Source organism: Notamacropus eugenii, chromosome 2, assembly GCF_028372415.1.
Source record: "Notamacropus eugenii isolate mMacEug1 chromosome 2, mMacEug1.pri_v2, whole genome shotgun sequence".
Classification (NCBI taxonomy): Eukaryota; Metazoa; Chordata; class Mammalia; order Diprotodontia; family Macropodidae; genus Notamacropus; species Notamacropus eugenii.
The window spans coordinates 155,764,559-155,790,634 of NC_092873.1; the positions used below are offsets into that span (position 1 = coordinate 155,764,559).

A 26,076-nucleotide genomic window follows, 5' to 3' on the forward strand; every position below is an offset into this window, starting at 1 on the left:
AGATTTTCACGGCATTGCTCTAATTTGGTTCTCCTCTTGCCTGCCTGACCTTTGCAGAATCATCATCTGTGACCAGCATCTTAGTTATAGGCATACCCCAAGGCTCTGTTTTGTCCAGGGCCATTGACTCATCAGCTATCATGGATTGGTTCAATTATCATTTTTACACAGATGACTCCCATATCGATATATCCAGACCTACTCTCTCATTAACTCCAGCACTATATTTATGAATGCCCCTGGACATTTCAACTAGAGGTCCCATAAAAATCTCACTCAGCATGTCCAAAACAGAACTCATAAACTCCCTTCCCCCCCTTGCAAAACCAACCATATTCTGAATTTCCCAATTTCTTTATATGTGTTATCACATTTCAACCTCATAATAACCCTGTGAGGCAGGTGCTATTATATTCCCATTTTACAGATAAGGGCAACTGAGGGAGAGAGAGGTAAAATGATTTTCCCAGGGTTACAGAGCCTGTAAGTGTCTAATGTAGGATATGAATTCAGATCTTTCCAACTGCAAGTCTAACGTTCTGTTTCATTGTACCACCTAGCTGCATAAGTAAATTTCCCATGATCACACAGCCAGTATGTGTAAGAAGCAGAATTTAAACCCAGTTCTTCCTAACTCTGGAGCACCTAAAAGGTATCCCATTGAATAGAGTCCTAGACCTTGCAATCAGGAACACCTAAGTTCAAATCCAATCTACTTTACTAGCTATGTGACCCTGGGGAATTCATTTAACTTCTATCTGCCTTAATTCCTTAATTTCCTCATCTATAAAATGTAATTATAAATGTAATATTAACACCTACCTACCAGCATTGTTGCTGGAGTAAAAATGCAAACCTTAGAGTACTATATATGTGTTGGTTGTAATTAGTATTATATCATGACAACACTGAGTATCTAATTAAATAATTAGTGACCTGGAAATAAATGTTTCACTGAACCTTATTCTTTTATGGGTCTTCCAAAGTAAAACTTTGAAAAATCAAAGTGCCCTTTGATAATAATATAACTAATTCTTCCACATCTGTCCTTTGAGTCATAGTTGCAGAAAAGCTTTTCCAATAGCCTCTAAGACCTCCTCTCTTAGGGGAAACCAAACACTATTGGAGAGCCAGATCAGACCAGCATCAAACACCAAATGGAAAAGCTCAGCATAGCATACCCATGATATAAGCTTCAGGAATCTGAATGAACAGGGACATCCAAGAGACAGGAGTTCCTAAGCTCTCTGAGTTCTGTAGCTACCTAGGGTGATTAGTCCCAGCCAATCACTGAAGCTCACAGGATGGCCAAGGCAAATGATCCTTGCAGATGGGATCAAGTACCTACAGCTGGTCTGGGGTAAGATAAGGACCTTTGTCCTTGGTCCAGACATGAAGGCACAGAGAATTAGAGAAGGAATCACTTTGCAGGAACTAGGTATACCCTGACAATTATTTCTTAAAAATAGATTTTTTAATAGTACTGCATCTCAGATCCCAGTAAGTATGAGTTTAAGCTAACCACACAAACTTACCCCTGGATCTGCCTACTGAAGACTGAAAATTTCATTAATAAAATCTGACCTAAAATCATGGGGTTAGACTAACAATTCTGGACAAGAAAGCAGGAATTTCACCAAAGCTAGGTTCTACATATGATTTTTAAAAATATAAACAACTACTGACATCTTTTGTTTTCACATCAACTAGATTTCCTCATGTATACTTCCCCCTACCAATTCCCAGAGAGCCATCTCATTTAACAAATACTTTTTTAATTTAAAATTTTTGAATTTTTAAATTAAAATCAGCAAAACTAATCAATAAATTAAGATAATCTGATAATACATGCAATATTTCACACCCATCAGACCCTCCCCCTCTCACTTCTACAAAGAGATAAAGTGATATATCTTCTCTAAACATAGTCTTATTTTTTCCTTTAATTTTTTTCATTTCCCCTCTTATTCTGCAGACAAGAAAGCTAAGGCTCCAAGAAATTAAGTGACTTGCCTAGAGTCTCACAGCTAGTAAGTATGTGGAACAGGGCTTGAAACCAGGTCTTTTGGGTTCCAAGTCCAGCATTTTAGGAACTATATCAAGCTGCCTTTCTATGATTTTTTTTCCAATCATAATCATTCTCAAAGAATGTTTCTCTTTAATGAAGTCACCATTATGTTTTATATAGGGATAAACCACAGTCTGTTACTTGAACACAGTATCTCATAACTTAAACTGCAAATAAGCAAATCAAATGGATGTCCCATCCCTCTCCCTTACAAAAGAGATAACAAAACGATAGCTCCAGTTATGTTTGCTTATAATGGCAACATGTAAATTCAACGTGTTTGATTTCATTTGCTCTCACTGAGGTGGAATAAAGCCACTCCTGTGTCTAGATAGACTGTGTCTACATGAATATTTATGAATCTTGCAGAAGGCCGAGGTCCCCTCTCTGCTGTCCTTGTACAAGATGCAGAGCCTTGTTCTATTTTTGGTGACTGCCACCAAAATCGAGAGAGGGAAAAACAGGTTCAAGCTTAAGGAAAAGCATGAGTGGGCACCTCTTTAAAATATGAAGCAAGATCGTCTACATCAAGCAGACAGAGGGACTGAAGGAATTAAGAAACTGAAAAGGACTGTTGGGGGGAAAGAGATGAGGCCCTCTAGTACTTTGGTCACAGACATGTTTTAATAAAAAGGGTCTTTGCGATTATGTTTAAAGAGAAATAGTCCTTCCAAACTTCTCTTTCTTGACCTACAACTTAAAGAAAATCCTAAAGACAAGCTGTGTGAGGAAGCATCTGAACATTTTGGGAACTTTCTGGAGCCAACCTCTGAGAATGACACCTTTACAGGGACTAATTAAATCAATATATCTGAGAGGAAACACTGCTGCCAGGGTTCTGCACACAAAGGTGGATTACCTTCCTGTCTTCATTTTTATTTTCCTTTGTTCAGTTTCGGCTCCAAAGGACCCTTGATATCGTCTCGCCAAGAAAATGTTTCCCAAGAGATACCATTAGGATGCTATGTCACCATGTGACATTTCAAAGTACCGCTATATGACTAAACGAGGTGAGATGAGAAATAGGTTTTCAATAGCAGAGAGCTGCCTGGTTCCCCTAGGAGCTAGCTGCAGGATCAGTGTTTAAGCATGTCCCTCCTAAATTTATGTTACTATTTTGGTCACCAGCACAATCTTACAACAGTTACACTATGAAATTAGAGGGGAAACTGATCAAGGGAGGCTTCAAAACTCCAAGAATGGTGTTGCCAATACTGGTTTGTCGTGCTACTTGCTTCCAATACTCTGCTTGCTACAATGAAAAATCATGCCTAAATGCAGGCTCTTTCCTTTAATGGCATGGCAGGGGCGGGCTTTAAAATCAATGGGACACTGGCAGTGACATGCCACTGTTACCAAAGATGCAAATGAAGCATGGCTTTCAGAAGATAAGGAAGTGCCAAAGTCTACAAATGGAATGCTTCTGTTCCAAAAGTTTGTTTAGACCACGACTGCTTAGAACTGGGGGCAACATTTCCCCATAGGAAGAAGGTTATAAAGGGGTTATAAAGATTATAAAGGTTATAAAGATTAGCCTTCCAAAAGTCCCAACTGTAGCTGGAATGCTGAGTCCTTGACTCTGAAACTGGAAGGAAAGGAAATAGACAGGTAGAAGGAAGGGGTGAGGGGGAAAGAGTACAAGAAAGGTATTTTTTAAATGCCCTTTAAAAATATCATCATCATCACATTTTTAAGGTTTGGAAAGCACTTATCCTCACAACAACCCTGGAGGTAGGTGCTGTCAGTGCCCCATTTTTAGAGACGAAGAACTTGAGGGAAAACAGTTACATAAGCAGTGTCTAAGGCAGAACTGAACTCAGCTCTTCCACAATTGACATGGTAACCCCAATCCTGCCTGGGAAAGACATCCAGCATGGCACAAAATAAGCACCTAACAAATGCCTATTGACAGACTGTACACTGACACATCTAGCTGCTCCTACTTTGCTGGGCAGAGCTATAGTCCTAGATCAAACCCTGAAACGTATGAAGTTTGTCCAACGTCCTTTTCTATATACCTTTACTACCTCTAATCACCCTTTCTCCACATTCAAACTTGTCCTACCTTCCAAATGCTCCTACACCACCTACTCACCCAATCTCCCTCAAACTCCAGGACCTTTGAAAATAGAGTGACTTTTCAATTTCATGAATGAACAGAAAAAACAGAACCAGAAAAACAATTTATACCAATGACAACAATGTAAATGAAAAGGACAGTGCCCTTACTTTCAAAAAAAAAAAATCTGATACTAAACACTTTCTAACCATAGTGACTAAGCTTGACTCCAAAGTGATAAGAAAATGCACCTCCATCTCTTGGTAGAGATGGGGGGTCTACGGGTATGAAATTCTGCATATTCTATCAGAGCTGACTGAGGTGTTGGTTAGTTTTGCTAACAGCCATTTTTTTTTCCCTCTCTAATTTCCATGTCAAGGGATGGTTCACTGGGTAGGAAAAAGAAAAGGAATGCATTTGGAAATGAAGATGATGTTAAAATAAAAGACATCCACTGAAATATTAAAAATGATTTTTAAAAGAAGATAACTGGTAATCCCAACGAATCTCTCACTGGAAGATGAGAAAAGAATTAAGGCAGAGAAGAGAGACATATTTGGGCAGGGAAGCCACACAAACACAGTCTAATCCTGCCTGGGAATCCACCCCTGGGTCAGATCCCCTCTATCACTGCTGCTTTTCACAGTTTGCTCCCTTTTTCAACTTCTGAACTCACTGCATCTCTACAAGGTCCCAAGGTTTTCACGAGAGCTCTCAGGGCAGTGACATAGAACCTCTCAAAGTTTAAAAGGAAGGGAGAGGGTCAGTTATTTTCAGTCTCAGACTGTCTATAATTTTTTCTTTTTTTAAATAGGGCACTTGCCACAACTCCACTTTACTTAAACAACTCTTCCCTTACCTTGACACCAACCCTACCCCCACCACTGGCACAATAAAGATATCTGAATGATTATTAATTTAAGATCCAATGACAATGATGAAAAGGTAAAGCATTTGAAACAACCTCGAAGCTATTGTCAATAGCCTTGGGCTGGAACCTAACCTTTATCTCTTACCAAGGCAAGCTACTAAAGTGTCATCAATGATAATGTATTCAATCTGGGCAAAGGGATTTAGGCCCAACATGATGGATGAGGTACCTAAATAATTCTCACTGATAACAATTTGACTGATACTCCCAAAGAAATCCCTTATTCTGAAATCTTGTTCTACACATTAAGAGGTTTTATAAACCTATTTACTAAGTAAGACCTGGGCCCAACTCCAGCACATTATCTCCTCAACCTACTTCTCTGCCTCGTTATACATTATTGACCTTTCTGTGCTCTATGGTCCCCCCCAATTGCTCTTGGTGCCTAATTTACAACACTCTGTCTCACTCCCTTACCTGGAATGCACCTCCTCCTCTCCATTATCTGGTTGAATGCTTGCCTTCCTTCAAAAGACTCTACATGACACCTTTCCTGGAGGCAGCTAAATGGAAAAGTAGATAGAACCCTGGGCCTGGAGTTAGAAAGAACTGAGTGCAAATTTGACCTCAGACACTTACTAACTTTGTGATCCTAGGCAAGTTACTTAACTTGTCTGCCTCAGTTTCCACAACTGTAAAATGGAAACCTCCCAGTACTCTTATGAGAATCAATGGAGATATCTGTAAAATACTTAGCACCAGTAGATGCTCAATAAATGTCTGCTCCTCCCTACATCCTGATCCCTATATATCTTATCTAGCCATTCCCCAATAGCTGCTAGGTGATCCCTGCAAAACTACCTTGTATAAATTCTGTATTTATTCTATATGTGCTGTAAGTATATCTAATCTCCCCTGATAGAATATAAATTCCTTGAGGGCAAAGAACTGTTGGATTTTTGGTTTGGGATCCCCAGCACCTAGCAGAGAGCCTGGTACACAGGGGCTTGATAAACAATTGTTCATTGACTGATTTTTATTGAACATTAACATTAGTCCTTACTTTAAAAAAAAATTACAAAGTGAAAATTACTTTTCTACTTCTACTGACAACTATGCTTTAGAACTTAGAATAAATTTTAGCAACCATTCAGAGCCACAACTTTAGCTATGTATTTATAACACTGGTTTCATGGAAAGGCAGAATGCTACAAGGTAGAGTGTTGAATTGGAGTTAACAAGAAACAACAGGCATTTTACCAAGTGCCTACTCTGTGTCAGGCACTGTACTAAGTACTGAGGATACAAAGAAAGGCAAAAAAAAATTCCTCATTCTCAAGGAGCTCACAGTCTAATTTGGAGTCAGAGTATCTGGTTCAAATCCCAGCTTTGGCATTTATTACCAGTGGACCTGGCAAAGTCACTTCACCTATGTCAAGGATTCAGTTTCTTCATCTGTAATATGAGGGTATTGGACTAAATAACCTTAAAAAACCCTTTCTAACTCTCTGTGATACTATGATTTAAGTGTCGATTCAATGGCGTTGATTAGCCTTTAAAATTAAATCAACTACTTTCTGGGGAGAGGAGAAAACTACCCCTTTTTCTTAAAGAACTTCGAGCAAGAACCAACTTAGCCTGACATAGTCCAGAAATGAATTTTTTTAAAAATAGAAATTTTGCCTTCTATTTTGGAACTTCTATTGCTTGTTCCTTAAATGGCATCTGTCTTTATCACATCAGAAGTCTAGACGTTGGGCAGACAGAGGAAATTACCCAAGCCTACTCACATAATATATATCCTAGAGCAATGAAACACAACCTTAATTTAAATCAGACCCTGAGGGCAAAATGTAACACATACCTGGACAACCAATTGATGTGGGAAAATGAGAAAGCATGACTTTCTGTGGTTTGAAGAATGGACCATGGAATTTCAGAGTCAGAATGCACCCCTGTGGCCATCTTGCCTAACCCATAACCAAAAAAGAATCCCCCCCGCATAATATACCTCAAAGTTATTATTTATTTGTGTGTGACAACCACCAGCGACAAGGAACTCACCACGACATTCTGCATAGGTCTAATCATTAGGAAATGTTTCCTCATACTAAGTCCTAAATTTGTCTCTTTGCAAATTCATTACTTCTCTAGGAAGTTTTATTTTTGGTTTTTTTTTTTTTTTTGGAGGGGGAGATGAGTAGAACAAGTTGCTCAGCACTTGCTCGACAGATGCAAAATGCTACAAGTTTGAATCAGAATGTGTTTCAGGAGTCGGTCTTTGTTAACCCTAACATTTAATCTTATTCTAAAGTTTGAAAAAGCAAACACTAAACCTGATCTTTCAAGTACAGGAAACCCTTGTTTGAGTTTGAAGAGACCACACATCAAGTCACAGAGTCATAGGATCATAGATTTGGAGAAGCTACAAGGTACCTTAGAGGCCATTAAGAATCACTCCCTCATTTTACAGACAAGGAAAATGAGGCAAAAAGCAGCTATGTGACTTGTCCAAAGGGACACATCTAGCGTCACAGTTAGGTCGAGTGGTGATTAGAGAGCTAGATCTGGATTCAGGAAGACCTGAGTTCACATGTAGCCTCAGACACTTACCTGGGCATAAGTGACTTAACTTGTTTGCCTCAGTTTCCCCATCTGTAAAACAGAGATAATAATAGTATCTACCTTCCAGTGTGGCTGCTGTTGAGGATCAAATGAGGTACCGTTTGTAAAGCACTTTGCAAACCTTAAAGCACCATACAAATGTGAGTTCTTATTATGAACTAAAGTCCTTTCACCATGCAGACCATGATGCTCCCTGGCTCGATTGCCGTCATCCCTCCAACTGAATTCTTAGGCATTCTTCTTCTCCACAAACTCTCCAGTCTAGCCATCCTGGTCAGCTTGCTCTTCCTCCCTTGCGATGTTCCCCCTCCCAGGGGTTAGTCTCTATTTCTGGAACATTCTCCCTTCTCATCCTCACCCTTATCCCTTAGAAACTCTTCATTTCCTCTGACACTCAGCTGAGAAGCCATCTTCTGCAGGAGGTCTGTCCCATTCCTCACAGGTACTATGGCCTTCCCTTCAAAGGTTACCTTACATCAACTCTGTATGAATTTATACACACGTAAATTTTTTATCTAATATATATTTCTTATATATTGATATGTTTATATCACATGCTTATATAATATATGCATGTATTTGTATTATATAGTTGTACAATATATTTACATATACATGCATATTTATATTACATATTTACATGTTCTATCTCTATATCATTTACATGTGCATATGCATACATACAATTCTATATACACATTAATCTATCACTTACGTATTACATGTGTAATATGCATATTTATACATGCTTATTGTATATGTGCTTATACACAAATGTATATATACACGTTTGTGCTACATACATATAGACCTATGTTTTATATAATGTGTAGAATTCTATAAATGGTATATTGTTAGATTTATACATTATTTTTATTATATTAATACTATACATTATATAAGATAAACATATATATTTTATGTAGTGTGTGTATAAAATGTTTCCCCCACTAGAATTTAAGCTCCTTGAGGGAGGGAACCATTTTTGTTTCCTTGTATTCTCAGCCGTCAGTAGAGTGGCTAGCATAGAGTAAACAATAAATGCTTATTGACTGAATACTGTGGTCTGATGGGTTCCTGGATTGCACGTCTCCCTAATGCAGCGTGCATTATTTGGCCAGCATCACAAAGAAAGGTCACAGAGAGTACTCCAGTCTATGCCTATCCATTAGGACAGGGGTGAGGAATCTACGGCCTCAAGGCTACATGTGACCCTCCAGACCCTCAAGTGTGGCCCTTTAACTGAATCCAAACTTCACAGAGCAAATCCCCTTAACAAAAGGATTTGTTCTATAAAATTGGGACTCGGTCAAAAGGTCGCACTCAAGGACCTAGAAGGCCACATGCTACCTCAAGGTCACAGGTTCCCCACTCCTACATTAAGAGATATGAAATTGTATTCACCACCTCTTCCTCTTCCTCCTACCTCCAAAGCAGTTTTTAAAAGCTTTTAAAGAGTATATATGCATTCTGTAGCATTTAAACATAGCCTAGAAGAACAAAGGGAGATGAAAATAAAGGATTTCACTTGATAGATCTCCCTAACAAGCCTTGAATTAAGAAACGTTGGAGAAGCCAGTGTCGAAGGCAACATCTAAATTAGCATTTATTTTTGAGACAAGAGTTTACCGATTCCAAATAGCTCTCTGAAGGCTGGTGAATCTCCACTTGGGCTATTTCAGGTCCTGGCGCACATGAGTCACTTCTTAAATTCACCAGCAAGTGAGTGTCTCCAATGAAACAGTCGTTCACTCCAGGATTAAGTGGCTTATTAGAAAAGGGATCTGGGTGGCAACACCATTCTTCAACTAAGGCATTCCAGTTTCCACTTGGCAGAGGAAGAACTCTAAGGAGCTTCCTAGTTAAAAGAGAAAAATGTTAAGCGTTTCCCCACCACCCCCACATCTCAACAGGGGTATTAAGCATTTATGTAAATGAAACACTGAAAAAGATGGAAAGGCTGGCTCTACCTCACTTTGTTTTTAAACCCACATTCTACATTGATCGTCTTTTTCAAACAGCACCCACTGCTGTTTCTTTTTACAATTTTTTTTCCCATAACGTGGCTAGACAAATGCATAATAAAGCATCTATATAGTGCTGAAAAAAATTGGAGCTCTATCATATTAAAACGCCTCTTCTTCGAAACAGCTTATTGCCAGGTGCAGTCCTCTTTTCCTAGTCTACCATGTTCATAGAAATAATTTAGTGATTAAGGTCAGAATAAAAATAAATTTAGAAAAAGAAAATGCATGTTCCTAGATAAAAGGGTTTTTATTATATCTACTTGCTTTTTAAAATTCTAAGTACACATAGGAGTTGAGGACTGTTGTCCTATTTATTTTTATAAGTATTTATCATTTCTCCCTCCTATTACCCTTTCCCAATTAAATAATAAAAGAAAAAGAAAATCCTCAAAACAAATACATATAGTCCAACAAACAAATTCCCATATTAGCCATATCCAAAAATATATGTATTATTCTGTATCATAAGTCTCTGGCAGTAGGTGGAAGATATGTTTTATCTTCAATCCTCTGGACTTGAGGTTTATCACTGGGGACAGTAGTGTTCAACAGTGTTTCAGAAAGGGATTTGAGGCTCACTTTGACTCCCTTTTTCCAATAGCAATTCCAGGGGAGTTTAGCATTTGGCCAGTGGAACACTGTGGTAGACTGAATCTCAATAACAAATCAGTGCCTTTTCCAGACCCCACTGAAGCTCCATGCTGCAAGCATTTGGAAGAATGAAACACAGGAATAAAAAAAAAAGGAGAAAGAAAGAAGAGACATGGTTTGGTCACTGGCCTGGAAGAAAGAAACAGAAGTGATTTCCACATCCAATGAACACAGCAAAATCTCCCTTTCTACTACATCCCTACAGTCTGCTCTCCAAAGAAAGTAAGCTTCTTGAGGGTAAGTTGTTTCATTTTTATCTTTGTCTGGTACCTAGCACAGTCAGTACTTTACTAATGTTAGCTGAAATTACGTTGGTCCTTTCAAGTCCTCTGGGAGTTGGAACCAAAAATCACACCATCTACAATCCAACTCTGTTGGAATTCTCCCCTCTCCACACCCACCCCCTTAAAATGCAAAAATCAGTTTCAAATGAGAGAATCTTGTCATGATGGCACAAGAAAGCCATTGCCTTAACAGAGTCCTAACACCTGTCTTTTCTAAGGCCTGGTTAGAAATGAGGAACAGGAAAGGAAGAAGATTTTGGAGTCCTCCGTATTTAGAAGGTGACATTGAGAATCTTGCCAAGAAAACTAATCAGACTTCACCACAGCTTCCCCTGACAAACAAAAGGGACAGGAAATGACATCCATCAAACCAAATGCTTGTTAAGTGAGAGAGGCAGTCATAAACAATAACATGTATACTTAAAGGGTAAGTGCTAAAGGATAGATACAGCCTTCAAATGGTTTATCATGCAAAAGAGGAGACAGGCACTTCAATTCACAAAAAAAAAAACGTAGTAAGTCCCTACTATGTGCTGAATTCTGTGGATAAAAAGACAAGAATAATATTACAGCAGAAAATTCAATACATACACAGATAAACATAATGTGAGGTGCACTGAGTGAAGTTAGCAAGGGAAGAATCAGACAATGCTCAAGGAAAATTTGGGGGAAAGAACATTAATACCTAGGAACCAAGAAAGATTTCATGGAGGAAGTGACAACTGAGCCAAAGATGGAGGGAAATTAAAAATTCTGAAAATCAAGGATAAGAATGCATTCTAGGCAAAGAATGACAGCTTGTGCAAATGCCTAGCATGCAAGCCATGGCCAAAAAAAAAAAAGAGCAAGAAACAGTAATGTTGTATTTTGAAAATAATCAGTAATTCTATTCGGTAGAATGGCAGAATACACAAAGGGGACTAAGGTAAAAGTAGGGCCAGGTCCAAATTGTGGAGAGCTTAAACACTGGGCTAAAGGGTTCATATTTTATCTTAGGGAGATACCGCAGATTTTTCAGCAGGAGAGTGGCATGGTTAAATTCCTGCTTTATGAATATTATTTTGATAGTTGGATGGAAAATGGATTGGAAAGGAGAGGATTTGAAAACTGAGAAATCAATTAGAGAATTATTATAATAGTCAAGAAAGAAATGATGAGAGTCTGAACTACGATGACAGTAGTGTGACATAGGGATGGACACAGGAAGACTCATGAAGTTAAAATGAACAAGATCTGACAACTGATTAGCTACAGAGACAGCCAGCAGGTGCCATAGATAGAGCACTGGGCCTGGATTCAGAAAGACCCGAGTTCAAATCTAGCCTCAGATACTGCCTAATTATGTGACCCTGCACATGTCATAAGAATAATAACAATTCCCTACTTTAATAGAATTGTTGTGAAAACCAAATGAAATAATACTTGTAAAGAGGTGGTACACAATAGTGTTATAGAAAATGTTTATTCTCCTTCCCTACATAGGAAAGAGAGTGAAGAAGAGGGAAATGTCAAAGAAGACTCCAAGGTATTGTTTTTATGTTTGTTATTTTGCCGAATCTTTTTCTTCTTTATTATTAAAAAAAGGCTTTCATAAGGGAATGAAGAGGGGAATACAGTGAGAAATGCAGGTGATTTAAAAACAAAAGGTAACAAAAAGTATTTTTTAAAGGGTAGTTTAAACCCTGAGAAGGTTGATATTATTTTTTTAATCTCCACTGAGTTATAGACTTTACTTCCCTGGAGAAGTTTTAAAAAGAAAGTAGATTACTATTCATCCGGGTAGCTTTTAGATGAAAATCTGAAAGGGAATGGTCTAATCTTAGGATCCTATAACCAGCAACACAGCTGAATTTCAGATGCATTTCTGAACTACTGACCAATTTTCACTGGGGTTACAATTTTTGAAATTCATGAAAATGGGATAGGGATGAATTACTTCTGTATCATCGAGGGGTAAATAATGTTTCAATCAATCAACAAGCATTTATTAAGCCCCTCCTATGTGCTAGGCATTGTATTCGGTGTTAAGAATAGAAAGAATAAAATAATCCACAGTCACAAGAACCTTACATTCTAATGGGAAGACAACAGGAACACCTATAAGTGCGTACAGAATAAACATAAAGAGAATAAACACAGATATATACAATCTAGTTATATATAGGGTAATTTGGGAGAAAGCATAGCTTGGTAGCAGTTGGGCAGATCAGGAAAGGCTTCAAGTTTAAAATACCATAAACAAGGTAGGGAAAAATGAAATTACCATTAATTCTAAGGTAAATCATAAATCAGCTGCACCTCCTCCTGACCAAACCCCCTCCCCACCCCAACCTTCAGTGGTAAGGAAAGAGGACTTCCCCACTTTGAGGGCAGGGTCTACATTTTCAATTTTTAAAATTATATCCAGCTCTGAAAGATCTGAGAACTACTGCTAGGCCCAAGCACAAATCTAGCTGATGCCATCAAAATGATAAGCCACAATAGAAATGTATTGCTATATATTTTGAATCCTCTCTTATGTTCTGCTGTGCACATGACTTTTTTTCTTTTCTTATTTTATATCTAAGTTTTAATATATAAGTTTATAATATGTTTCCTTTTCCTTTCTTATGTATATTTAAGTTTCAGTATTAAAGTCTAAAAGAAAAAAAAAAGCTAAGCCACAAAAAGAGCTTCTCATTTTAAACCAAAGCCAGCTCCTTCAAATCTAGAGCAATAAAGGCCTGAGTTCAAATCCAGCCTCAGACACTTTCTAGCTGTGTGACCCCAGACAAGTCATTTAGCTTCTGTCTGCCTCAATTTCCTCAAATGTAAAAATGGAGATAATAATACCACCTACTTCAGAGAGTTGGTGTGGGAATCAAATGAGATATTTGTAGAGTGTTTATCACTGAATCTGGCACCAAGGAGGTGCTTAATAAATGTTTGTGGCATGAAGGAGAAAACACTGGAACCAGTTCACCAAGAGTTAGGTACAATGTCAGTTGACAATGAGATCCTGGCTTACAGTCAAGTATTTGAATCTCCTTTGATTTAAAAAAAAGGGGGGAGAGGGAACCCCACCTGACGTGAGTGGTTATTTTAAACCTATACCGATACCTCATCTGCCTAGATATTCCAACATTCGTTATATTTCTATAAAGCACGTCTACTTGTTTCTTTCTAGAATTACAAAGCTCCCCTTGAGAGACTGGCTTGATCCTAAGAACTGCCAGGTATACTCAAAGTGGTATGGACACTCTCTCTCCAAAAAACTCTGGACAACATGCTCATTCAGAAGGTCTCTGACAATGAGGCCCTGCCGATAAAAGGTATAGAATTAGAAGGTCCATTTAGTCCATTAACATAGTTTAAACTGGCCTTGAACTTCTTTCTGAAAGACCCAATTAGGCAAAAATGCTTGCCTAGGCCTAGTGTTTCTGAATTTCTGACAGGACAATGCTCACATTGGACAGGACTTCATTGCTGCTTATGTACTGAACCTACTAAAGGCCACAGAGTCTGTGATTTGATCTAGCGTGATGAGTCCTCCAATTCCAAACTTGGTCATTTTCATCTCAATGCTATACAGATCAGCTGATTCTCTCTCTCTAAGTTAATATCTTCTTAAAAGTAACGTAAATTGTTTTTCAGTTGTGTCCAATTCTTCATGATCCCACTCGAGGTTTTCTTGGCAAAGATCCTGGAGTGGTTTGCCATTTCCTTCTCTGGCTCATTTGACAAATGAGGAAACTGAGGCAAACAGGGTTAAGTGACTTGCCCAAGATCACACAGCTAATAAGTGTCTGAGGCCAAGGAGTCTTCCTGACTCCAGGCCAGGCACTCCATCCACTGTACCACCTAGCTGCCCTTAAAGTAATAGCATCCATATCAAATTCCATTAAACTAAGATCTTAGAGGAGGTACTTATTTGTAGGCTTTATATTGTGGTCTCAAGCACACAAAACACAGCAAAATTTCCACAACTGAGGCTGATTTTGGAAGAAACATCCTGTTCATTAAAAAAAAAAAGTTCATTAAAAAAGAATAAAAATCAAAACAAAAAACACCTTCATTTTTAAAAAATTATTAAGGAAATTATACTTGCTCTGAGCAGTGTGTTGTAGAAGAAAGAGCACTGATCTTACAGTTAAGAAAGCGCTAGGTCCAAATTCTACCTCTGACCATTATTGGTTGTATAAATCTGGGCAAGTCACTTACACTTTCTGTGCCTCAGTTTAAAATCTATAAAATGAAAGTAGCAATACCTATAGTACTTACCACACAGTAATCTGTAAGGATCGTATGAAATAAGGTATACAGTATCTCAAAAGTCTTAGTGTAGTTTTAAGCTATTAACGTTTACTATAAGACTCTGGGGACACATTGTATATATAGCACAATATGAACCTTAAAGTGATATCATTACTACTGCCAAAGGGCAGCTAGGTAGCAGACAGAGTGCATGGCCAGGAGTCGGAAAGATTCATCTTCCTCATTTCAAATCTGGCCTCAGACACTTACGAGCTATGTGATCCTCAACAGGTCATTTAACCCTGTTTGTCTCAATTTCCTCATCTGTCAAATGTGTTGGAGAAGGAAATGGCAAACCACTCCAGTATCTTTGCCAAGAAAACCCAAATGGGATCACTAAGAGTCAACCATGATTCAACAGTTACAACTTCCAAATATCAAGAATGCAGTAAACGAATGCCTAAGAGTCCATTGACAAGTCCCTTAACCATTGTGAGCCACAGTTTCTTTATCTGTGAAATGGGGATAATAAGGGCATTTACTCTACCTTTGTGAGGCTCAAAAGAGGCAATATATTTGCAACCTGTAAAGCATTCTATAAATATGGGCTATTATTGGCAGGAATGATCCTGTTCTTTTGGGTTTCCCCAGAATCACAGAATCTGAGTTAGAAAGGACCTCAAACACCATCTCATCCTAGTTCTCCCTTTGCTGTATTTTCAAAGTCTGCCTTTTATTATAGTTGTTTCCATCACTATTATCTTCTCTATGATAATTGGGGATTGTGGTATGATTTAGAACTAGAAGCTACTTTAAAAGTCACCAGGTCCACCCTTTCATTTTACAAATTAAGAAACTGAGATTTTCTCAATTTATGATAATTAACAAATTAAGTCAATTAATAAATTGAGGGTTTCTTAAGTTACTTAAATTAACTTACAAAGGTTCCATAAAAACAAACGCAAGTATTTATTAAACTCTTCCTGTGTGGCAAGGACTCTGTTAAATTCTAGGAATGTAAATACAAAAGCTAGAGTAGTACTGGTCTGAAGAAGCTTATACTCTTTTTTTTTTTTTAGAAATAAATTTTTAATGTCACTGAAATTTTCCCTCTTTAACCCTCCCCCTTTCAGAGAGCTCTCCTTCATAACAGAGAAAAGATAGAAAACAAAGATGAAGACAAAAGAGAAAAAAGCAAAATGATCAATATATTTATTAAAAATTTGATAGTATATGCTATATTGCACACTTATGGGCACATATCCCACCACCTTGGGAAAAAAGTGAAAGGAGGTAAGAAAAGCTTATATTCTTATTGACGAAGACAGCCCACACAGAGTTGTTGGTCAGGGAATCCCATAGATGGTGAGCTGATTCATAGGGCAGCCAGTTGATATGGCCTTTCCAGATACAAAGGTAGTTTTGATTTGATTACACTACCCAGAAGAGAATTCAGAAAAGGAAATAGGAGGTGGAGCAGGGAGAGAGGAGATGGCAAAATGGCCCTTCAGTAATGAAAATATTTCAATCCACCAAAGAAGTTCTAAAATTGAACAGACTAAGTACCCTACGGGTTCAAATTCAGCCTCACAGACTTTTTAGCTGGCCTGGTCATTTAATTCTCTAGGCCTGCTTTATCATCTGCATGAGGATTGTTGTGAGGACCAAATGGAATAACATATGTAAATAACTTTACAAACTTTAAAGTGCTATATAAATTTGAGTTATTATTATAGCACTCAAAGATGGATGAATGTAATTGGCAATATTACATGTAAGTGTCTGCCAAAGGCTTGAAAACAGGTGGCTTCCAAAGTAGGTTAAACATTGCTCCCTACAATGTTAATTATACAATTTACTTAGCAAGACTCTTTTTTCTTTGTACTGAAAAAAACTCAGCCATTAATCTGGACTTGTTCAAATGAGAGTGTGAATTCCCAATCAATGGGGTACAAATGAGTAAGATTTTACGTAGTAGTTTCCAGCAAAGAGAACCAGTAGTCTATGGCACCTGCCCAAGTAAGGCAGTCCTGACTCTATGGCTGCCATAAGAAAATCTCCTTTGAAAGACCTCCTTAATAAGCACAGAAGCTGGGTTCTCCTCTTCCACCACTGTCATCCCCTTCCCCCTTGGGCAGGGAGCTTAAGGAGACAGCCATATAGTCAGTAAACAAAAAACCATCTACACAAATCCACATATCTTGGGGAAAGTGTCTGTAATAGGGGGGGAAAAGAACTGCAGGGTGACAGTGCAAAGCCTCAGAGGCAGCCATCTGAATACAAACTAATTACTGTAAGCACTTAACGATGATGACCTCTGTAACAAAAACCAGCAGAAGCTCAATACACCAGGTGTGACATAGGTAGGGCAGGTAGGGCCTTGCCTAAGTGAGGCAGACACTAAATAAACCATACTGTTTACCTCCTAGGAGAGGCAAAAAGGGAGGCAGGGAAGGAGGGGGACAGAGAAAGAGAAAGAAAGAGAGTGGAGGAGGAGGAGGGAGAGAACAAAAAGGGAGGAAGGTAGAAAAAGAAGGAGGAAAAAATGAAGGGAGAAGGGGAAGGGGAGAAAGAGAAGGAAAGAGAAGAAGGAAGAAATGGAGAAGAGAGGGAGAGAGAGCCAAAGAGAAAAAGACAGAGACAGAGAGGATTAATTTCCATGGCATACAAACATGAAGGAAGTCAGGAATAAGGTCAGCCTTAAATAATAAAAGTTTGGAAAACACTAAGCCAGAAAGTCACCTGCTCCAAAGAAATTAATTTCTTCTTACTTTGTATTTTAACTGTGTCATTTGAAGAACTTGTGGAAAAAAGGAGGAAAAGCCCTACAAACTCTTCTTCCTCCCTTCTATTCCCTAGTTAAGAAGATTTATTTTAGCTCTATCTAGTAGATGGTTCTAGACCATTCTAGAAGATGGATACGAGCAAAACTTGCAAGGAAATATGTATTTGATTGGGGGTCAGAGGACCTGGGTTCAAATCATGCCACTTTTACCAACTGTGTGACTTTGGTCAAAGTATTTAACCTCTCTGGGCCTCAGTTTCCTCATCTATAAAATGAAGTTGATCCCTTCTAGCTTTAGAGCTACAATCCTATGAGATTCCTAAAGATGTAAAATTGAAGCAGGAGATTTGGATTTAGTAATAAGATTTTATCCTCCTCATTTCTTCCCCATTCAAACACATCCAGAAGCCAGCAAAGACTGAGACTGCATGTCCTCCATTACCATCAGTGCTATCAAATGAATTTGGATAAGATGCCACTGCACTTGACAGCAGGCATAAAGGCTAGATAACCTTCGCAGGGAAGAACGTTTAATGAACTCAACCTAAGAAAGGAAACCTCCAGCCAGCGGGTAATACACAAGACTAACTACAACAAAACTTACACGAGAAAAGGGAAAGACTCATTCTCCCACATTCTCAGAGATACGGGGACCCAGAATCCCAAGGAGGTTTGTCATAATGGCCACAGACTAGACATTCATAGTCCCAAATTAAATATAACTAGTCAAAACTCTAACAGGTGGGATAATAATTTTCCATCACCTGCCACCATGCATTCTTCCCCAACTTCTTCCTTTCTCCCAAAGTACTTCATCCTCTCTACTTTTCAGAACTAAAGGCTCAGCTCCTCCTGTAAGAGGCCACCTCTGATCTCCTCCAGCTGTTACTACTCTCCAGTTATCTTGTGTTTATTCACCTGCGTACATGTTTGTATGAACCACCTCCCCCCAAAACATAGATGAATACAAACTCCTTGAGAGCAGAAATTGTTTCATTTATCTGGGGTTCTTGGATAATCTATGCAAAATGCAATGCTTTGTACACAGTTGACACTTAATAAATGTTTGTTGAACTGAATTTGCACCTAGAGTGCTTTCTCACTATCTTCATATGTTTTAATGAACCCCAATTCTCATCACAGCTTTGTCAAATATTCATTTGGTGGATAATAAAACAGTAACACTTCAATTACCTTGAAGACATTTGTTGGCAATCTAACCTACAGAGTCAAGAAGTAAGAAAGCCAGGATAAGGAAGTAAGGGGGAAAGCCCAATAAATAGAGCAAATTTCTTGACTTTAGAAAGGGCTTGTGAACTTCATTCTCAGCAGCCTACTTACCTTAACCAGAATTTTAACAAAGCATCTGAATGTAAGATTAGAAGCAGCAAATAAGAAGGGAATAGAGAAAAGGGAAGGTACACTCTAGTCCTTCAGGAGAAGCAAGAAGTCAAAAAGCATGGTCATCTTGGGTCCATTTGTTAGAAGGACAAAAAGTAACATTCAACTGTGAAATCACAAACCAAGGGTCATGCTTGCTTCACTCCGCATCCAATCCAACAGGTCCTTCCAGATTTCAATAATTTATTTAATAACAATATCACAAAGCAAACTCTCAAAGTCATTAAGAACCCTGATCAAGGCAACGACCAACCAGGATTCCAAAGGAAGGACGAGGAGGCACACTACCCGTCTTCTGTCAGACTTGAAATGGACAATGAGAAACATTTTTGGATGTGGTCAATGCAGGCAATTCCTCTGCCTCACTCTAAAAAATATTTGTCACGAGGGTTTCTATATTTTTCTTTTTGTTTTTCCAAATGGTAGAGAGAGAAGATGAAAGGGGAGGAAAAATGCTTGTTAATGGAAAAAAATTTAACTTCAAAAATTACCATAATCATAAAGATAAGCCAACATCATCAAGAAAGGTCCAAGTAAGTACAATGGCAACTCACTTTTATACAGCCCTGTAAGGATTATAAAGCACTTCCCTCAGAAAGAATCTTATGAAGTAGGTCATACAGGAGGTCTTGTTATGTTCATGATCAGATGAGGAAATGGGGGTTAAAAGACAAAGTGACTTACCCAGGGTCACACAGCTAGTGAGTACTGGGCCTTGGGACTGAGATGCAGATATCTCAACTTCAAATCTAGTGCTATTTCTGACACATCATGCTGTCTCTCAAGCAGATTTTGTTAAAAGTGGCAAACAAGAGAAAAATTTTCCAGCCATCTGCCTAGAAAATCCATTTCCGTGGAACGCTACACTTCCTCAATCATACATAAAGTACGTAAAGAAGAGCTGCTGTATCTTTGGAGACAAAGGGATGCTACCTAGGGGTTTCAAGTATATCTTATGATCTGAAGGGGCTCCTGATTGGTCCTGCCTAAATTTAATCACACTGGCACACTCATGTTAAAGCTGTCATATGCTGGTCTTGCAGCAGAACCATGGGAAGATCTGAGGCACCACAGAGTGGTCCAACAACACCTAGCATACACAGCCTTCATCAGTCACCACTAAATGTGCTCCTTACCTTTCTTTTAGGATGATTTCACCACAGGACTGGCAATAAAACACATAGCACTTGGGGGTTTCCAGGCTTTGGTTCAAAGTGGAAACCAGTTCTGAAGGAAAAAAACAAAAGAACAAATCATTTTTCTTTTAGGATATACATGTTAGCATCCATGGAATGCAATGGAAAGCATGATGAAGTCAAAGGGGTAAGTCACAGGACCAGAGTTCAAATACCATCTCTACTACTTATTCTCTGAGTGTTTTGTGGTTGCTTGGTCATTTCAGTTGTGTCCAACTCTTCATGACCCTCTTTGGAGTTTCCTTGGCAGAGCTACTGAAGTGGTTTGCCATTTCCTTCTCTGGCTCATTTTACAGATGAGAAAACTAAGGCAAACAGGGTCATAGTCACAGAGCTAGTAAGTATCTGAGGCTGAATTTGTACTGAGAAAGATGAGTCTTTCCGACTCCAGGGCCAGCACTCTATCCACTGTACCATCTACCTGCCCCATTCTCTCTGGGACTCTATACAAATTACTTAGCCTCCAGGGCCTTTGTTGCTTACCTGGAAAATAAAAGGGTTACATGGAATCAGAGGTTCTTTATCTAAGGATGTCAGAAGGTCCACGAACTTGAATAAGGAAAAAAATTACATCTTTATTTTCCTACCTGTCCTGAAATTTAGCACTTCCTTCAATTATTTAATAACATAATTGTGTGACTGCCAGAGAGAGGAGTGACCCAAAAAAAAGCAGTACTAGACTCCTACCACCAAATAATGATGACACCTTCCCCAGATCCATTTTACAAATAATCTTTTACTTCATTCAACCAGGAGCAAACACTATAAAGGGTTTTGCATTGTCTCCAAAAAATGTCAAAGAACTTTGCAAACTGCTTCATAAATATTTATTCTACAGGTTACTTGAAGTAAGATGTCACTTCTCTGATTTTGTAGATTGAGTGTAACAAAAAGAGAGTAAGACAAAAGCACAGCATTTCAGACACCGTCTTCTCTACCTGGACAACAACGCCTTCTACAATATCTCCAACAAGTGATGATTCAACATTGGACTAAAAACCTCCTGGGAATGGGAACCTCCTAAGGCAACCCCATTACACCAAGGGTGTCAAACTCAAAGAGAAGTGGGGGCCACTAAACATTACATAAGGAAAAAATAAGGGCACATGTAGGGGCAGCTAGGTAGTGCAGGAAAACTCATTTTCATGAATTCAAATCTAGCCTCAGACACTTACTAATTGAGTCACCCTGGCCAAGTCACCTAACCCTATTTGCCTTAGTTCCTCATCTGTAAAATGAGCTGGAGAAGAAAATGGCAAACCACTCCAGTATCCTTGCCAAGTAAACTCCAGATTGGTCATGAAGAGTCAGGCACAACTGAAAAACAACCACATACTAACTTTTTTTTTTTGAGTCAATCAGGATTAAGTGACTTGCCTAGGGTCATATAGATATTAGGTGTCTGAGGCCAGATCTGAACTTAGGTTCTCCTGACTGCACAGTCTGTGCTCTGTACACTGTGCCACCTAGCTACCCCTTGAATATTGACTTATAAAACCTCACATCATCTACACTCTATTGTATTTTTATTTATTTTGCTAAATATTTCCCAATTATATTTTAATCTGGTTCAGGAGCACTCAGGATAATCATGGGCCAACAGTGTGATACTTCTGTATTACACATTTGCAGCTCTATCAGAAAGTTCTTCCTGACATCAAAATTAAATTTGCCTGTATGCAAATTCTACCAATTACTACTGGTGTTGCCCTCAGGGGTCAGGCAGAACACGGTGAATCACTCTCCCACATAAGAACCCTTGAAATATAACTCTCTTCTTTCACTTCTCTTACCACCCCATGGGAAAAGCCTCTCCCTACTAAATTTTCTATTCTCCAGACTAAACAGCCCTTGGAACAATCTTTATAAGTCATGGACTCGAGTTGCATTGCCTTTAGATGCTCATCAGTTTATCAATGTCCTTCCGGAAATATAGTACCTGGAACTGAACACCAGACTCCAAATGTGGCTTAATCAGGGCAGGATGTTAGATTTCCCTCAATGCAGCCTGTCTCATTTGGCCCACATCACATATTTTGCAGATAAGCAGGTCCCCACATGCTCTATGGGGCCAAAATGTTTCTCCTTTACCCTCATCTCCTGGTATTAATGCTGCCACCAAGGACCTAAAACAATGTCCCCAGACCAAAAGCTCTATATCATTTCTGAAGTGATTTAGGTAAAAGAAACAAACTACATCCATTTTAATTCAGCTCCATAGAATTCAAAAAAAACTTCAGTTTGTTCTAGAATATTATTTACTGACAATAAGAAAAAGTATCATTACATTCAGCATGTGCCTGAGGATGGAAAAGCTAGCTCCAAGAGAGTATTCTCTTTCTCAAAAGCAAAAATCATCTCTGGTGAAAATTCTGGGGATTTGTATCATTTTTACCAAGCCATTTGCAAGGTTATCTGAACACAGTCAGTCCATTTTATTAATTTCAGTTCCTCAGAGGATAAGAGCATAATTGTTTATTTAAATTCTCTAGAAAAATAACATTCTCTATTCTCCACTACGCCCCCTTCCCTGCCCTGGACCAGCAGAATGCAGTAATTTGGTTTACATCACTCCTTTTTCCTGAAATCTTACGAAGTAAAAGAGTCGTTCCTGATACAACAGATAATGGTACAAAACTGAATAAAATTGGGCGCAGAAGACTTTGCAGAATTGAGAGTAACCACACAAATGAAAGTATTTAGGGAACTTAGGACTGAACAAACTCTAGTTGCATGCTTCTCTCAAATGAGAAAATTTACAAATTACAAAGATGGAAATACAGCTTAACAGTGCTCAGTGAGGAAGAAAACACAGTATTCCTGAACTGCAAGAGGGGCCAGAGTAGGCTGTTCAAATTAGAGGCTGTTAAGGAGCTGTCCAAGACTCAAAGGTCAATTACCAGTACAGCACTACCATCTGCTGGTGAAACAAGAGAAACCATACTTTGTCCTTTTTTGGGGGGTGAAGAGGGAAAGTTCTTGTTTCCCCACCAAGAAAGGCTTTCAGGAACAACAGAGCTCTGAGGACAGGTCTGATGCCTATGCTTTATACTAACATGTCATTTGCTATTCTTTCACTGCAGGTGAAACTCTACTTTCAGGAAACAAGAAAGAGTTGAGTAACGGAAGCAACTGGTTAAAATAAAAGCAGTATAATATTTGCTTCTATAGAGTCAAGCAAAGTAGAATCTTTTGCCGTTTCTGTTTTACTAAAAGTGCCGCTGAATGAATAATGTGATTAAAGATCTTCCCCACCCCTTGGTGGGCCTGCCCATTGAGGGAAGCTTAATTAGAGGAGTTGTTTTGTAGGAGGGTCCTAAGTACCTTTCATTTTTTCTTTTGAGGCACTGGGTCAGAGGGTCAACACCCCTGTGGCTCTAAAAAGTGTACAAATACTCTGAGGGTCAAGTTTTACTTTGGGGCTTCCTGACTGGAAGTGTTTATTTGTCCAGAGAGACTCTGGGAAGCCACTAAGGAACCCAGATGTAGGTGCTTCCCACTCTGATCAAAGAACCTGTGATAGCAGGCCCCCCTGTGTATGTTGGGGTGCTTACTGATAAAGCTTCAACACACAATCTTATCAGCAATCAAATTCTAAAAGCTACCAATTGATAGTATGGATCAAGTACAGGGCTTACAGCCAGTTAGACCTGGCTTCAAATCCTGCCTCAGACCCTAGGTGTGTCACCTTGGGCAAATCATTTAACCTTTCTGATCCTCAGTTTCTTTAACTGTAAAACAAGAGTGTGGGGCTTGAAGGCCTCTAGGGTCTCTTTCAACTTTAAATCTATGATTCAATGATTTGATCTGTGATCTATTCAAATCCAAACAGAAGTTTCCTGTAATTGAAAAGTCAGGTTTTTTGAAACTTTAGAATAGGGTTAAATGTCAATGTTTCCAAAAATCAACTCCTAAGACATATTCTGATTCAGACTCATAACATTAAGCAACTAACAAGTCATTGCTAAAGGAATCTGTACTACCATCTCCAGAACTCTTCCCAATCTAGATCAGTATTCCCAGGGCTTACCTGAAAACCTTTTGCCTATTGGGAAATGGGACTACTAGTGCCTCAATCAACCTATTTACTGGGTGTTTTTATTCATGCTCCTTCAGAAAATCATTTCCCTCTTAATGACCAGCCCTGTGCCCTTTCACACCTGTCTTTGATGTCATCCTATCCACTTGTCCAATCCATTCCTAAGAACCACATATATTTTCCTCAAAATAAATAATCATGTGTTTTGGAAGTGACAATCTGACAGATAAGTTTAACTTTTCAGGACAGATGTGATCTTTAATTTATTATGAGGAAGTCAATACTATCACAGTAATTCGTGTTCATTTTACTCACTCTTGTTCAAGTCAGCCTGAACGAGAAGTCGCATATGGATCCCATCTCCAGACACATACTGCAGCCCACGAAGGGAAGAAGGAACAAGCCTGACCTCTGGTGGAAAGTTGATTTCTCTGCACTGTTCAAGAGTTTTCATCTTCAACACTGATGGAGTTATAGAAACATCCACGGGCAAGCTTCCTTGTTTTGGTTCTCTGTTGGTTGAAAAATAAAACTTTTTTTCCCATTAACTCAACTTTAAGAACACTAATTAAGCAAACCTAACATTAAGTGCATTAAATTGTTTATAATGTATCAAATCATACCATGCTTCAATATTTGCACAGATCTATAATCTTATCAACGTGGCTACTTCTGATAATGGTCCACACATACCATCTCATCTCCTCCAATTCTTGTCCATACCAACAGTAAATTCTCTAAGAAGATTGTCTCATGGGTTTCCTTCTACCTCGAATTCAACCATGTCTCCAACCCCAATAGTATCTTCCATTTTTATAACAAAGAAAGTCTGTAATATAGGTTTTATTCATATTTAGGGCAGCTAGGTAGCCCTGGAGCCTGGAAGACCTGAGTTTAAATCCAGCCTGGGACATTCAGCTGTGCAACCCTGGGACAAGTCACTTACCCCTGTTTCTCTCAGTTTCCTCATGTGTTAAATGAGCTAGAGAAGGAAATGGCAAACCACTCCAGTATCTTTACCAAGAAAACCCCAAATAGGGTCATGAAAAGAGTCAGAATTACTGAAGAACAATTGACACCAACGTTGTAATGTGCGTTTTTGTTTTTGACTGGACCTGTAGTTTCACTGATACACGGAACTCTTAGGTGAGTCAACTATTTCTACCAATGCATATGGCTACTTCCTTTGCAACTCCTGTTATTCAAGAGGTGCCCGGGGCACTCAAGGATTAAATGACAAGAACACTGTCACAAGTATGTGTCAGAGGCAAGTTATGAACTCAGGTCTTCCTGATTTTGAGACTGGCTCTCTATTCACTACACCATAATACCTATTGTCCATAATGGCTTACTCATTAAAGGATTCATTCTAGCTCACAGTATCAGTTTTCAAGGAGCTTACAATCTGATAGAGGGGAAGGATGAATATGTAAATAATATTGATAGAAGAAGGATGAGAAAAGTACAAAGGAAAAGATCTAGGCAAAATACGAAGAGATTTTGGAAAGGAGAGATCACTTTCACCTACAAGGAATGGGAGAAGAATGTGTCAAGGTAGAGGCAGGACCATTACAATTTAGTTTTGTTGAGAATAATTCAGGTAATGTATTAGGCAATATTTTAATAAAAATCATTTTGAATATGCAATAGAAAAGGCTTTAGAAAATTTCACAAGTTGAATGTCATTTTTGCGAGTCATCTTAAATATACGTGGGGCACAGGATCATAGATCTAGAGATAGAAGGCATTTCAGAGGCCACCTAGTCCAACAATGTTACTTTACAGAAGAAAAGGAGGCCAAAAAAGGTTGAACAGTTAGCTTTCTTAAAAGTAAAAC

General features: G+C 38.6%; 1 protein-coding gene across 20 annotated transcripts in view; it reads right to left on the bottom strand.

Moving 5' to 3' along the window:
- Positions 1-26,076, bottom strand: part of UBE3D (ubiquitin protein ligase E3D) — a 216,679-nt gene that overhangs the window by 185,396 nt on the left and 5,207 nt on the right. For all 20 annotated transcript variants that reach the window (XR_011974394.1, XR_011974392.1, XR_011974386.1 and 17 more), the window contains 3 exons: positions 24,555-24,751; positions 20,141-20,231; positions 9,253-9,481 (listed from right to left, as the gene is read on the bottom strand). Coding sequence is in view for 12 of the 20 variants with exons in the window: in XM_072642691.1 (XP_072498792.1) it covers positions 9,253-9,481; positions 20,141-20,231; positions 24,555-24,751 (517 nt within the window). In the remaining 8 variants the exon portion in view is untranslated. The remainder of the gene's footprint in view (positions 1-9,252; positions 9,482-20,140; positions 20,232-24,554; positions 24,752-26,076) is intronic.